This window comes from Equus quagga, chromosome 10, assembly GCF_021613505.1.
Source record: "Equus quagga isolate Etosha38 chromosome 10, UCLA_HA_Equagga_1.0, whole genome shotgun sequence".
Lineage (NCBI taxonomy): Eukaryota > Metazoa > Chordata > Mammalia > Perissodactyla > Equidae > Equus > Equus quagga.
In genome coordinates, this window is record NC_060276.1 from 33,469,995 (window position 1) to 33,486,406 (window position 16,412).

At 41.7% G+C, this 16,412-nt stretch overlaps 1 protein-coding gene across 4 annotated transcripts in view; it reads left to right on the top strand.

Annotated features, from left to right (window-relative positions):
* AMOT (angiomotin) overlaps window positions 1–16,168 on the top strand; it is a 59,545-nt gene extending 43,377 nt beyond the window's left edge. For all 4 annotated transcript variants that reach the window (XM_046673838.1, XM_046673840.1, XM_046673842.1 and 1 more), the window contains 6 exons: window positions 2,636–2,785; window positions 3,509–3,699; window positions 11,359–11,481; window positions 12,252–12,484; window positions 13,609–14,313; window positions 14,676–16,168. In XM_046673838.1, the coding sequence (XP_046529794.1) occupies window positions 2,636–2,785; window positions 3,509–3,699; window positions 11,359–11,481; window positions 12,252–12,484; window positions 13,609–14,313; window positions 14,676–14,773 (1,500 nt within the window). In that variant the 3' untranslated portion in view covers window positions 14,774–16,168. The remainder of the gene's footprint in view (window positions 1–2,635; window positions 2,786–3,508; window positions 3,700–11,358; window positions 11,482–12,251; window positions 12,485–13,608; window positions 14,314–14,675) is intronic.
* Window positions 16,169–16,412: the final 244 nt, after the last annotated feature.

A 16,412-nucleotide genomic window follows, 5' to 3' on the forward strand; every position in this document is an offset into this window, starting at 1 on the left:
AAAACAGTATGTAAGTTAGTAGATAGCTGACTTTGTTGATTGCATCTGAAAAAGTTGTCCTTTTCTATCCAAATTTATCTAGGAATTAAGGACTTACTAAGTGATCATGGTGTTTATGGGTAAACTGTATTCTTTCTTCTTTTAAAGGAGGTAGGAGAATTATGCCAGCAAGTGGTCCTCGTACCTTGTGGAAAATCATCCCAGTGGCAAAGCATAATAGGATTTTTCTTGACCTGCATGCCTATTTTCAGCCAACTCAGAAAACTCCCTGGGCCCTTATTGCATTTCCCTTCCAGAGGGTTGGCTCAGTGACTTCTATTGCTGGGGATACTTTTGCTACAATATTGAGGTTTCCTTTCTGAAGAAAGTTAGGGCATGGAGAAATCCACCTGGCCTTGAACTGCTTAGTTCTCAGCTCTCTGAACTTACTTTGCACACTTTGCCATCAAGGAAAGAACTGCATGCTATCTAACTTTAATTGCCTTTAAGTATAACTGCTGTAAGCCTCAGTAATTATAGTTAACATTCTCTGCATTAACATTGCACTACTCCCCTAGGGTTTTCAGAACGATTCACAAATAAATGCATTCAACTTTAAATGGGTTGTGGGGATTATAGAACCCAAAACGTGAAGGATAGAGGATGTTTCCTGCTCTCTGATTATTCAAAGCTTAGCAAATAGGAAGGCAGAGGCATCCATGACCAAAGGTCGTGATTACCCTAGTCAGTGTTGTTACAGATAGTCATGCAGCTCAGGAAAGAAAGGTTTAAGCTTATTGAGAGAAGGAAAATGATGATTTTTTTGTTTATTTTCAAGGAAAAGTTATAATGGATAAAAACATGTAGGCTTTTAACTTGCCTCAATTGGTTTACAAGGCTAGATTGAAGTAGGCCTTGGAATGAAGGAAAATGTCAAGAAAATATACAAAAAATTTTAAAAGTTTTCTTTTCCAAGTCACCTAGGTGAAGCATGCCACAGGTCTGGTAGGAAAATATCATAGATTTTCTTCCACCTAGAGAAAGTTCAACAATTCTAATTTAGGAAGAGGGCAGTTATAAGACAAGGGGAGTTTCCCCATCAGCACATGCCAGTGCTGTCTGTCTGGACATTCTAGAAAGCAGTGACTTAGACACATTACCATTAAGGAGTTACCTGGTTTCTGCAATGGGGAAGTCAGGTTGGTCCTGCTGGCTTGGCCTCAGTTAAATAGGTGTAGGCAATGCTGATAGGATGGGTAACCTCTTATATAGCAACTGTCTACATAGCTAGCTCAAGGGCTTGGGAATTTGTTGAAAAGTTAGAGTTGAGCTGAATTCCTCAATTTCCTATTGACCAGGTTATCAGTGATATTTTCAGATTTCAATCTTAATAGTGAAAGTATTCCTAATACTTAATAGTGTAAGTATCCCTCAGCTTCCATGAAAATGGTAATGACAGATGTGACCAGCTTAGAAAAATTTCTGCTTTAGAAAGAATCCATGGGTTGATTTTATTAGCAAGAACAACACCTCATAAATGTTATGAAATGTATAATCTGCTCATTTACTAAGTTGAGAAGGCTGAACTTTCCCCTATCTTCTTAGGTTTGAGGGTATGTGTGCCTTCTTTAAAGAGCTCTGAAATCCTCCTCATTCCTTCTTTCCCATGGAGCCAGGATTTGGCTTGTAAGTTACAAGGGTACAAAGAACTCATATTTTCAGTTCCAACTTGCTTCTATCTTTTCTTTTGGATATGGCTCATAGGCTTACAAAAAGGAAGAATTGTGTTTGACTCATTTAGTCTTAGATTTGATTCGTTAGTTTGAGTCTTTAGGGATCTTTAAAGGTCCCAGAATATAAGTTGAGGGGACCAACTTTTATTGGGAATACAGCCCAATGATATCAACTCAGGCTTATGAGTGAGGCAGAAATTGCAAATAACTTGTGTTCTTCTAGTGAAGAACTAGTGAGGCAGCACTGGACAATGAGGAAACTAAAGACTTTTGAACTAATGCATGGCAGCTTCACTTGTGAGAAGCAGAAACTTTCCAGGAGAGCAGTGATGATTATGTTGTGTAATTACCAGGACTGTAGACTTCAAAAAAAAAATTCTAGCTTCCTTGTTCCTTCCGCAGTTGACCACCTTTTTTCTCTCACTCGGATAGGAGATAGCTATTTAAAGGCAGGTAGGCTTCCTTTCCATGCCAAATTAAACTTTTCTCCCTGGAGAGCCTTCCTTTTTATTTTTTAGCATTTCTCTATTGTAATGACTAAAATAAGATATACCTTCCCCCAGAATGTTCCAATTTATAGTGAAGAAGAGCAGAGGTGAGGACATCCATAAATGGGAATCTTAAGAGCTTGTCATCTACGACAGACTCTACTGATGGAAATAGACTTGGGGAAAACACAGAGATGGGGAGGGAGAAAGGGATTAAAAAGGCATTCCTAATTCCTATCCCTCGCCGCATTCTCTGTATCATAAGTACAAGGCAGCCTGCTACTCGTCCGTCATGAAGGACCTTCTCGCGATTCATTCTTTTTTTGGAGCTGGACAGGAAGAGATCTAAAGACGAGGCTGGATTTGAGGGCTGCATAACTAACCCTAATGTTCTCTTTCCTTCCATCTCACAACTCTCCCAACCTGAATTTTCAGCTGAAAAAGAAGCAGGTGTATGTAGATAAGGTGGAGAAGATGCAGCAGGCTCTTGTACAGCTCCAGGCAGCATGTGAAAAACGTGAGCAGCTGGAGCACCGTCTTCGGACACGACTGGAGAGAGAACTGGAATCTCTCAGAATTCAGCAGGTATGGAGAACTCAAAGACAGTGAGATTATTCCTGACTGCTTATTTTTCAGTTGGTGTTTGACATGAAGACAAAAACCACACTCTTGCTCATCTTTAGGTTTTTTGCCCCACTTGATCTTACTCCAGAGTGCCAGCTTCCTAACCCAGGAAAATCTTTAATGCCTTTTATCTTGCACCTTTTATTTTCATGTGAACCTTAGCAACAGCAGACCCTATAAGAAGTGAAGATGCTATATAAATAGACTACTAGACATTTTAGAATTGGAAATGGTCTTTAGAATCATCTGGCCATACTCCTCCTCATTCTTAGATGAGAGAAAATCAAGACCCAGAAAAGGTTGCATGACTCACTTAAGGACATACAGTAAGTTAGGGGCAAGGTAGGAATCAAATCCTAGATTTTTTAAATTCCAGTTTCTATTGTGTACCGTGCTGCCAGGCAGGGATAGTGGTTTTTAAACCATTGATCCACTTTCTGAGCAGCATGACAATTTGATATGGCAAGTTCCTTTCCTGATCAAGGGAGTCTCATATTTGAGCCCAAGATAGAAAGTCCTGTGGCCTTAGGAGGAAATCTGAATTCTCCTTGCTTCTGAATCAGAATGCAAACTGAGGCGGCTTGGGCAGTAATCCTTTCCAAGTATAGGGGCTCTTCAAATGGGACTCGGCCACCATGGTTCTTCTCTCACTAACCTGAGGGGTCTCGGCATCTCTCCCAACAGCGCCAGGGCAACTCTCAGCCCACCAACGTTTCAGAATACAGTGCCGCTGCACTGATGGAACTTCTTCGTGAGAAAGAGGAGAGGATCCTGGCCCTGGAAGCTGATATGACTAAGTGGGAGCAGAAATATTTGGAGGAGAATGTGATGAGACATTTTGCTCTGGATGCTGCTGCAACTGTAGCTGCTCAGAGGTAAGTAGCTGGCTGGTCGAGTCACTGCTTGAAGGGCGTGGGCTGGGGGGGAGAACAGAAAGGTGACTGATTAATAGATGTTCCAGTGTTTTGTGTTCTGTAATGTTCTGTTTTTTTCCCCAAAGTTTCTGCTTAAGTATGTTTTCTTTCATCTGGTTATGCAGAGACTGCGTAACTGTGGGGACAGGGGGTCAGGGATTTGAAAATTTAAGTTACTTATGAACTTAATGGAATCATAGTTCGGCTTTCCTCAGGAGCCAGAACCATTGCTGAGGAGATCAACTGAACATTTGCACACCTCCTTCGCCAGAGTCACAGATTTCTTTCAGCCACATGTGTAGCTTTCTTTGTTTAGCCCCAGGTCTAGAGTTAAAGCCTCTCCAGAGAAATGCCACTCAGAAACTAAATGTCACTCAGGAGTGGCTGCTGCCATTTGATAGCTCTGGCTCATCCAAGGGATGCCAAAGGCTGTGCTGAACATGAATCCATCCCTGCCCTTTGAGAAGGTCTATATTTGAAGGCCACATTCTCTGTGTCCATGAGTTCATCACATGTAAGCAGTCACATTCCATTTGGTAAGGAGGAGAAAGGGACAGGAGGAGTTTTTATTTTTTGCTTTCTTATATGTTCCCCTTTTCACAATATAAATTGTTCATTAGTCTTTGAAGGAAACAATGCTCTTGTCCAGTTTGTCTGTCTCACTGCTGTTCGTAATCATCAGTTGGGAAAGAAAGAAAAAAATAACAACAAAAACTAAATTCAGATCAGGAGATGACGTAGGTTGTTGGAGATACAGACAGAGCCTTGGTCTGGAGTAGAGTGTCTAAGGCAGGCTATGGCATATTGTACCCAAATAGGTCTCTATCCAGAAAGTTATTAAAAACCACGGTGTTGCCTTTAACATTCTCCTAAACACAGGGAGCCGACAGAGTCTAGAAGTGCTTGCCAGACTTTGGGCCGGGATGTGTGTGTGGAGGGGGCAGTAGATACATTTATTTTTGAGTCTTTCTTATGCTAAATCAGAGGGAGGTCAGTGCTTAAGAGCTGGACTGATGGTTTGTAAACCTCCTCACATCACAATTCTTCAGGAAGACATCTTATGTTTCTCTAACGTGCTCTGCCTGTCAAGACATTGCCTATAAACCTTACGCAGGTTGAAACTGCCTGTGCCTTGATTTTGATGTCCTTGTGGGCTTAAGCTTACCTGTCTCAGTTTTCTGAGAACGGTTTGCGTAGTACATGCTAGTGTAGTAATAGAGTACACAGACACCTCAGCTCTGCTAGACGACGGCTGAGAAGTTTGTAGGCAGATTAGAAGCAGAATTAAGTGTAATTTTAGCTGCTAGCTCCCAAGAAAACACCTGTGCCCAGTGCTTGTTCAGAGGTTATTCAGGAACTCTGAACACTGAAAAGGAGATGCAGGATAATTTTCTCCTCTTTGGGCAGATACTTAGAAAGATAAAGCTCATGAATATGTGCAGTGTGAGAAAATGTTGGAAACCCAGGGTTCTTGGTGCTGGGAGGTTTACTGCTGTAACTGACTTCAGAATATACTCCAGGTCAAAATGCAGAAAAGCTAGGGGGTTGTCACTGGGGGCTTCCTATAAAGAAACTACTCCCCTTCCTTTCTCCCTGGGAAGTTTTGAATATTGGGGGAACTCCCTTTCACATAGATTTCTTTCCAGAATCTGCTGACTCCCATAAGGTAGATTTAATTTGAATCGAATTCCTTTAAATCACCAAGTAGAAAGTTTCCATGTAATCACTGTTTTCAGTAAAATGTGCATGCTTATCATTTAATATGATAAAAACAGCCAGTTCCCACCTACTAGGAACGTATTATGATAATTCCTCAGGCAAACATTTGGATGTGGACTGTGTACCTTTTGCACGCCTATTAATTCAGCCTACAAGAGAGATTGAGAGATTGCATTCAAATTCTTGTAAAATGAGAGAATTGGACGAGGCAACTCCTCCAGACCCTTCTATTTCTAGGGTTATACTATATTTCCAAAGATAGTGCTTCTTCTGTTCTGCCACAGAGATCGTTTTCCTTCTTCTCCTTTCTTTCTTTATGAGATTTCAAATTTGGAAAGTAACATTCAGAAAACTTTATTTCAGAACCTGTGGGCTCTTCTGCCTTTCCTTTCCACATCTCTCGCCATTCTTTTTCTGTCCAAGGGTTTCACTCTCCCTCCTCCCAACCCTAAATGTAGGTATTGACCAAGGCTCTGCTCTTGGCACCTTTCTCTGGTGAAAGCTTTATATTCTGTTTTCTTCCAAAATAATTTTTAAGTGTCTAGGATATTGGCTGCAGATGCAAAGTGCTCAACATATATTTGATTGAAGAAGGAAGAAATAGAAGAAAAGAAAAAGGAAGGAAGGAGAAAGGAAAAAGTGAAAGAAGGAAGGAAATGATTTCTGACTCTATAACTTAAATCCCTAAATCTGCCACATTTATGCCACATTTTAACGGCCTACTTGGTTTCTGTGTGCAGATGTTCCTTGACTTATGATGTGGTTATGTCCCGATAAACCCATCATAGCTTGAAAATATTGTAAGTTGAAAATGCATTTCATACACCTAACCTACCGAACATCCTAGCTTAGCCTGGCCTCCCTTAAATGTGCTCAGAATACTTACATTAATCTACAATTGGGCAAAATCATCCAACACAAAGCCTATTTTATAATAAAGTGTTGAATATCTCATGTAATTTATTGAATACTGTATTGAAAGTGAACAACAGAAAGGTTGCCAGTGTATCGGTTGTTACTCTCGTGATCATGGGCTGACTGGGAGCTGAGGCTTGCTGCCGCTGCCCAGCATCATGAGAGTATCATACTGCGTGTTGCTAGCCCAGGAAAAGAGCAAATTCCAAAGTTCGAAGTACAGTTTCTGCTGAATGCTTTTGCACCATTGTAAAATTAAAAAATCATAAGTAGAACCATTGTAAGTTGGGGACTGTCCGTATTCTGCAGTATCTGAAAATTAATGTAGTCCCAGCATAGTAGCTCATAGGTAAGTAACAGCTTGCACAATTAGGAAATGTTGCTTGGGTGGTATCACTGGTAGTTTTAGAATTTTTTCAATTAAGGTATTATTTGAATATTAAAAAAACACCTATTTTAGGTGTATGGTTTGATGAATGTTGGTAATTGTATACAGTAACGTAGCCACCACCACTATCAAGACGGAAGACACATTCTAAAGTGTCCTTGTGCTCCTTTAACTTGATCCCTTCCTTGCACACCTGACCCCAGGCAACTAATCTGCTTTTTGTCATTATAATTTTGCCTTTTCAAGAATGTCATATAAAAGGAGTCATATAGTATATACTCTTTTTGTTTGAATTCTTTCACCCAGCATAATTATTTTGAGATTCATCCAAGTTGATGCATGTATCAATAGTTTATTCCTTTTTGTTGCTGAGTAGTGTTTCATAGTATGGATGTACTGCAGTTGTTTATCCATTCACTTGATGATGGATATTTGGATTGTTTCCAGTGTTTGGTCACTGTGAATAATAAAATACAGATTTTTAAGATAAGAATAGACAACTGTCTTTTCTCAGGTGAGAAGACATATTTATACCCCTTCCAGCACTTTGATTCTATGAAGCACCTCTTATCAAAGGGAAAGATGTCAGGGCAAGAAATCATATGTAGTGTTTGTATATGAGGTGCTCCCCTAAGCACTTTATAATTATTGCTTGTCCTCACAATAGTTCTTTGAGAGAAGTACTATTATGCATTCTACAGATGAGGAAACTGAGGCATAGACAGGTTAATTAACTTGCGCATGGCGACACACAGCTACTAAGAGGCAGAAGTACCAGGATTTAAATCTACATTTTTGACACCTTAACCACTATACTCTGCTGCCACCCAGATATGATGATTTCAAAGATGGTGAAATAGGGATTATTAACTGTTCAACAGTTAGTATTTGAGACTTATTCTTTAGTCGCTTAAAAATATTTTAAATAATCACAATAATGTGGCTTATACTGTAACTCCATATTATTGTGTCCCTGGAGATTCCTCTCTAGATTCTTAATATAGACGATGGAAATTACTACCAAGTAGGAGTTCAATCCCAGAGGAAGCGATTGGCAATGCAGATTTTTTGTTTCAGTTCACAAACAGTGAATTTATTTCTGAAGAGCAGAAAAAGGATAAAAAGATAACATATCCAATCAACCATGTAATTTATTAGTTTGCATTTACTAAATCAGGTTGTTATCTTTCTCCAAATGTGCAATATTTCCTTTTTATTTGGGGCGAAGTAAATCTGGGAAAGAAGGAAGTGAAGAAAGGCAAAGTCGAAGGTAGAAGCTGGTCATATGCATTCCCCATACCCAGTGCTTCATTTGTAGGCCTTTCTCAGTTTCCATCCTCAGCTTTCTTCTCATTCTGCATTCTGTCTTAGTGATCTTACTCTCTACTATAGCTTCAAATAGTAACTCTGCCACCTCTAAGATTAAAGTTAGAATTTTCAACAACTTGTTGGATATTCTCATGTGGCCATTCATAAGACACTTTAACTCCAATGTAACTAAAATCAAAACCCACTATAACATCTTCCCAAAAAATCTCTCATTGGTTTCCTATCACAGAAAATGAGTGGTGTGCCATCTTTTCTAGTAATTTGAATTAGAAACAACAAAGTTCTCATTCATTCTTCCCTCTCCCTAACGCTCATATTTAAATAGTCTCCACGTTCTAGAAATTCTGCCTCCTATAACCTGTTTGAATTTCCCTTGCCACTTCACCAGTTCATGCTTTCAATATTTCTTACTGGGATTATTACAGTAACTTTTCTGACTCATCTGCTGATTCTGTCCTCTATCACTCCTCTAATCCGTCCATCACATTTCAGCAAGAGATAATGCTATCTTCCTACAACGCAGCTTAGATAATTCCATTCTCCTTGAAAAGCTCTAATAATTTTCACTGCCTATTGGAATAATGTTCAAACTCATTTCTGTAATAGTTAATTCTTTACTTTTTTTGGCCTCCCCTTCCAAGTTTCCTGCAGTCAGAGACTTGTCTTATCCATGTTTATCCACTCTCCAGCCTCCCAGTAACTTCAAACACAGTGTTCCACTCATGGTCCAGTTCACATATTAAATAAACAAAAGGATGCTACCAATAGGAAAAGATGGACTTGAACTTTAAAAGGCCACTAGATGTTTTAATTAGGAGGTCATGGGTGATGTTCTAGAAAGCAATGTAAGTAATGTGATGGGGATAACTTCATCGGAGAAAGGAAGGAGAGAGAAGATGATTGGAGGGATAGTTGCCAGAAACTGTTTACTTAAGAATTTGAGATGTAGGATGTCAAATTCAGAAATATACAGTTTGGAGTTTGTAAGTTGTATTTTTAAGCCCAGCATCTATTTACTGATGTGCTTAAGGATAGCCTCAGAGAATTGGAAGTTAGGTCAAGTTGCTCCTTCACTGTTTTTGCTTGCTTTTGCCTAAGCCATTGGCTTCTGGAAGGAAAATTGATGTTGAAGGCCCTCCTGGCAGCTCTGTAGGAATTCACTAAGTGCCCCACATTTTCAGGCTCCATTCCTGAGGAGCTCACAGTGTCCATATCAATTAGCTGGCAGGGCTCTGAGTCCCCTAAATGGTCTTTTATGCAATGAAAGTGGCAGTAAGCCAGCACTGGCCCCCCCAGTGACAAACCGCACGCTCAAGTCCCCAGTGTCCATAGACACCATGCACTTTTTAGAGAGGCCTGGCTCTGAAGCCTCAGCCATCATATTGGAACTCTGCACTGCAGGACTTGCCGCCAGTATTATACCACGAGCTGGAATTCTTTCAAGTCATGCTCTCTTGTATTGTATTCTCCTTCTACCTATACTTCTCTCTCTTAATGAGAGATAACTTTGTTGAACCTGAACCTGGCATTGTATGTTTTACATGCCTACTTTTATTTTATCTTCCCCAAACCCCATGAGATATTGCTACAATTATCGTTTTCATTTTGCATATGAGGAGACTGAGGCTGAGAGCAGTGAACTGACTTTCTGAGCTCATAGAATTTGTTAGTGGCAGCGTACTTGGGAAAGTGGGACTTGACCCTGGTGCAGTCTAGTCAGAGCCTGTGCTCTCAACACTATACAATGCCACTTCCTCTGGGTACTTCAGAACACAGGGGCCATTCCCAGTAGGGCTATAAGCACGTGAACTTCAGTAGAACAAGTGTGGAATTCTGAGATGCTAAAATATTTTGAATTTAGCAAATGATGAGAACTATTGTCCTTCCCTTTCTTGTTCTCCAACTTGTCACCATTCAAATAAGTTGTTTCAGCCTTGCATATACGGTGCAAGCCTTTAGGGGAACAGTGGTTTTGCAGAAGCTCACCCAAATTCCCCAACTTTAATAATGACTTTCTGCCTCTTCATTCCCTGCCCTTTCACGCCCATCTGCACAAGTCACAATCTCTAAGCTAAGAGAACATAACTAGCTGCTAGCAGAAAATATTCCTGAAGTTCTCCCACAGATCCTCATTCTCATAGAAAGTATAATGAAGCAGTGCCAGTTTGTTGTTTTCTCGGCCTGTCATCTGATTTCCTTTAAGACCAAAATAATTACATCAATATTCTTTCTAATCCCTTTTTCTTTTCCTCCAAATTACTCGAATAAGATCCATTTTATTCATTCTGTTTCCTCTTTTCTCTACCACTAGTTCAAAATGGACCAAAGAAAGACACATGACGTCACTTATCAGGAGGATATAGGATTCCCACATGTCTTTGACTTGTGCTGTTTAAACATTAGCCTTGCTTATGGGCTAGATCCTCTCCTTCTCTCTCTCTCTCTCTCTCTCTCTCACACACACACACACACACACACACACACACACGCACCCACACACATACTTTTCTCCTTATTAATTAGTCTTTGAGTTAATGGCCTGAGACACTTTCAGATGGAACATGATGGTCTCTCATGCAGTAGGGACTCTGGCAAGAGAACAGTCACTTAGTTGAAGAAGACTCATTGATTTGGCAACAGAATGTTTCAGATGTAGGTTAGATAAGAATCAAGTGGCACCGACTCAAAGGCCCTGCTTCTCACTCAGCTCACACACCCTACCTGATCTTCACTATCGACATGTCTATAGTTTGTTTCTAGCACTCAGATGTAGTTAATGTTATGCATCTGTAGCAATAGTTATTTAGTACATTCTCTGATTTCCTTTAAAGTCTAGCCTTTTTCCTCTTATGACTGTCATGAGAATCAAGTGGAAATATATAATATCTTATAGATAATATAAATAATAATATAAAGTAGAAATAGAAATATCTCCTTGTTGCCTGGCCATGGTCTAAAAACTTGAAGGGACTCTCTGCCAGAAGGTTTTGGAAGGATGTCTGTCTAGTTTTGAAGGCAAGCCTGTGCACCTCTCATAGAATCCCTCACTGACTTTTGTAGCTATGTACATGCCAATAACCTCTTCTAGCTCTGAAAGCTGAACCCTCCCATCTTGGAAGCTCTTATGAGAAAGTCACCAAGAAACCAAACATTCATACTGAGTTTAATTTCAGCTTAGGGCTTTCCAGCAATACCTTTGACTAAGGAGGGAAATAGGATTCATTGATTTTGTTGCCCTCCCGTCATCATCACTGCCATTTTTTCCCCAGGGACACAACAGTCATCAGCCACTCTCCTAATACCAGCTATGATACAGCTCTAGAAGCTCGCATCCAGAAGGAAGAGGAAGAAATTTTGATGGCAAACAAGCGTTGCCTTGACATGGAGGGCAGGTAAAATGTCAATCTGCACCCTAGTGGATCTGAGAAGTTGGTATGAAGACCAGATAGGTCAGTAAGGAAGGGCAACCATCTTCATTCACAACTGGGAAACCTGATAATGAAGCTTCCCCCTACCCCTGCACCCCTGCCAGCCTGTTACTTAGGATTTGAGGTGCAAAGATCTTTACCTTGATCGTTCCCTCTAGCTGTGTAATTCCAAGTAGCATTGCTTTCCCCATTGCTCTTGATAATTGCTTTCCATCTGCCCTCTGCCAGAACTGAACTGTTTGCATTTGCATTCTGGGGTATTCTTTCTGTACCTCAACCCTGTGGTACAGCAGAGTGCTCGGTAAAAGAACCTCCACTCAAACTGGGAGATAGGGTACCTGGTGTCTCTTATAAACTCATGATCATTGACTTATTAGCTGAAATTGTAGCCCATTCACAGAAGTTCTCACCTTCTCATTGAATACATGATTTCCATTGATTCAGATTGTTCATTATGGCACCCACTACATTGGTTTACTCTCTCATATACAGCCTTTCTTTTCACTGATACTTTCCTTTGGCTTTTTAAGGAACAATGCCTGGATATTCTGCTGTATCTGCCTGGATGTGCAGACAGGCATTTTAAAAATGCCTTAAAAATGTCTTACAATTCAGAAATAACTAGATCACTCCTTAGTTGAAAAGATAATGGAAGCTCAAGTCCATGTAGGCAGTGAGACCAGACGTGGAGGCAACAGCAAGGTCTTTATATGGTCTTTGTCTTTGACTCCTAGGATCAAGACCCTCCATGCCCAGATTATTGAGAAGGATGCCATGATCAAAGTACTCCAGCAGCGTTCCCGGAAGGAGCCAAGTAAGACAGAGCAGCTGTCATCCATGCGGCCAGCGAAGTCTCTGATGTCCATTTCCAATGCTGGATCAGGCTTGCTCTCCCACTCTTCCACCCTGACTGGCACTCCCATCATGGAAGAGAAGCGGGATGACAAGAGCTGGAAGGGGAGTCTAGGTAATGACAGTAAATAAGGAAGATTAAAGTAACATATTTAAAGAGAGCCCCAACTTAGATACAGGCCCATGCAGCAAGGAAAAAGTATGATGGTCCAGATTCTAGAGAGTGAGATTCACCAAGTTGGGTTTTTCTCCTCCTGAGAAGCTAGCTGCATATTCAGGAGCTCCTGCACACTGTGAAGTCTCACTGAGAAAACATTGGTTGAAGCCAAGACCTTAGAAGATAAGAATCCTGAGTTCTATTTGGGTGGGAAGGAAGTAACTTCAGTTTTCTCTAAGAAATTCTCAGATTTGGCCTTTGCCATATGGGACCTTTTGTCTTTATCCAAAGCTCATGTGGCCTTCATGTCATTCAAAATTTCTAAATTCCAGTTTTTTCTATGTTTGTTCTTCCCATATAATAGGAGGACTCAGCGTTCTACTTAAGCTAAATAGAGCTCGGTGGCAGGTTTTTGTTACCAGAATGTTCTGAGATCAGAACAGAATGTACTTTTTCATTCCATTCCTGTCCATTCCTTCCCCTCTAATCAAAACCCCAGAAGTATTGTGGATACCACAGGGCACATTTTTAGAGCCTGAGGAAGCAAGCTATGTATATTTTTATTTAAGGTCTTTTTGGTGCTTCTAATATTGTTCTTGGTCCTCTGTCACTCACGTTGTCCTTTGATTAGAGTAGGCATTTGGGGGACCATGACCATCACCTTAGATTGCACAATTATTATCACACTCATCTGTGACTACAGACTTCTTTCCCTGATCCTTTCTGGCTTTCTGGTAATGGATAGTGTTGGTTGTAAGTGGAACTGAGGAGGAAGTGGAACTGAGAAGCATTCTGACAGCTCAGTGTAAATCAATAATCATTGGAAAACTAAATCAAAACAGATGCCCAGGACACTTAAAGGTTTAATATGCTGTGCTGGGGGTTGGAGATTGAGGACCAGAAGCGATCTGCCAAGTCTGAAAGAAAGTTTTAGCCATGCTCAGAGGTACCTCACAAACCGATTCCTGGGTTCACTGGAGGCAAAAGTCAAGAATTTAGACCCGTTCATACTTCTCTTGAATCAGATGTCTGTATTTGAATAACCTGTAGTTTCCTAACCTTTTTCCCTCTTTCCTTTGTAGGTATTCTCCTAGGTGGAGACTACCGTGCCGAGTCTGTCCCTTCCACACCCTCGCCTGTGCCACCCTCGACTCCTCTGCTCTCAGCTCACTCTAAGACAGGCAGCCGAGACTGCAGCACCCAAACTGAACGGGGAACGGAACCCAACAAAACTGCAGCTGTTGCTCCAATCTCTGTTCCTGCTCCAGTTGCTGCTGCTGCCACTGCTGCCGCCATCACTGCCAACGCTGCCACCAACACTGCCATCGCTGCCACCAACACCACCACCATGGTAGCTGCTGCTCCAGTTGCTGTTGCTGCTGCTGCTCCAGCTGCTGCTGCTGCCACTGCCACCCCGTCTCCAGCAACTGCTGCTGCTGCTCTTGCCGCTGCTGTTTCTCCAGCTGTTGCTGCTCAGATTCCAGCTGCTGCCTCTGCTGTTGCTGCTGCTGTTGTTGCTCCTGCTGCTGCTGCTGTTCAAGTTGCTCCAGCTGCTCCGGCTCCGGTTCCAGCTCCGGCTCCAAATCCGGTTCCGGCTCCGGCAGTGGCTCAGGCTTCTGCTCCGGCTCAGACTCAGGCACCAACTTCAGCTCCGGCTGCGGCTGCTACTCCAGCTCCAGCTCCAACTCCAGCTTTGGCTCAGGCTGAGGCTTCTGCAAGTCCAGCTGCCGGTTCTGGACCACGTCGTTTGTCTATACCGAGTTTGACCTACAATCCAGATAAGACAGGTAATAATAATTATTCATAACAGGTAGCTTTTGGTTCTGCCCTCAATTACAGATTTGTTTGTTGGTGCCTGCTGTTTAGGTATGGTTAGTCATTTGGACAGAATGACTGTCCAAAGGTCCCAAAGGGGATTAATCAGAAGAGATAAGGGCAGAGAGTCTGTAAATGAGTTTCTGGATGCCAGGATGGGAACGGGGATGAGTCAAGGCCATTCTCTTAGAAGTAAATGCTCCGGTGAACGAGGCAGGGTGGCAGGCAAGTCTCACTTTACCATTGGCTTCATTGGCGCTCTAGAGCTGTCTATTTCTAGAAAAATGAGTTTTTACCTTGTCCCTAAAAGTCCTAACCCCTTATTTCCATTTAGATGGCCCTGTTTTCCACTCCAATACTCTGGAAAGAAAAGCTCCCATTCAGATCCTGGGACAAGAGCCTGACGCCGAGATGGTGGAATATCTCATCTAAATGGCCTAATCAAGAGCTGCAGTTTATCAGCAAGAATGCTTTTAATCATTTTTCCCTTTTGTTTGTTCTTATTTTGAGGGTGAGGACAAGGGTTGGGGGGGATTTTTTTAAAGGGACTTTTTATTGAAACGATATAGTACTTAAGTAATACCATATGAACTCCAGTCTATTCTGGTACACATAGAGAGTACCTCTAAAGACAGATTAATCAGAATGTGCTCTAAAGTTTATTGTTTGGATTTATACAAATACTGGGACTGTTAATAGCTGGATATACATCAATGTTTTCAATGTGCTTAAATTTGTTTAGCATTTCTATATTCCAGATCATTCTTTTTTGAAGAGCACAGTATGTTTGGAAGACAGTGTATAACATGTAGTTCAGAAGTGGGAAGCCGGAGAGAATTTGTGCGTCTGCTGTTTTGTATAGTTACCATCTAGGCAGCATCCAGAGAGAGCTCTCATCGTGGGCTCGTGAAAGGGAATAGTTTTAGGAGCTCTGTAAGCTGGAGAAAAGGTAGGGAGTATTTTGGTGTGGAAGGGTGCCGGAGCTAATTTTCCCTCCCAATTTCCCAGCTACCCTTTGCCAGGGGATTGTGTTTATCTTCATTTCAGTGGTGCTTTGGAAGTGGATTATTTTGGTTCCCTTGTGGAGGTTCATACATTCATATATATACTCTGGAGTAATTTATGCATTTGGATAATTAATATATTGCTTTCAGATGCTAGGAGAGTAAATTAGCTGAGTGATGTACAGCTTCCTCTCTCTTAGGGAGTTAGACCATCAGCGGCCTTGATGGAGAGTTGCGTGAGGTGCTGTATGCAGACTTTTGTCGTCTGTGTATAGCCATGAACACAGCTTGCTTGCCTTTCCTGAGACCAATCTGTTTAGTGTCTGTTTCTTCTCCAGCACAAGTTCACTGGTTGTGTCACTATTCTCAAACTGCCTACCATTTGCAGAATGAGGAAGCATTTTTGTTGACGGGTTGAATGCTTTGAATTTCTGGTGAACTTTGAAATAACTCATTTTGTTTTCCCAAATTCTTAGCATACGTCTTAAAAGGCATATTTGACTATAACCTCCAAGGGAATAGCATCAAAAGCCCAAAGTACGATGCTGCAGTCAGAGGAGAGGTGGGCTGCAGCAGTATCCTCAGCTACCTCTTCTCACTGCCAGTGACTCCATCTTAGAATACCTTTGGAGAGCAGCAGGAAATGCGCATGTGGGCAGGGACCAAGGAGGCCATGGCTCCAAGCTGTGCCATAGGGCTGCCTCCAGGGACACAGAAGGGCTGGCTGCCTATTGCCACAGGTCCCTGCTCTGTGTCACCTTTCTGTCCTTCATTAAGGTGACAAATCCACAGACAATGTCATTAAGATCAGTTTTCAAGGGTATAGGGGGGTGAGGGGAGTGGGGGGTGATAGCTAAGGGTGGGGGGTAGAGGTTTGGGGATGTTAGTTAGAAACCAGATTAATAGAAGTGTAGGCCTGATATATTATGTTGTGAGGCATAGTGGCTGGAAGGAACTTTAGCAATATAGCCCTGCCCCCTCATTTTAGTACTGAGGAATCTGAGACCTGGAGAGGTTAAGTGACTTTTTCGAGATCACACAAGACAGCTTTCCACTCTGCCAATTAC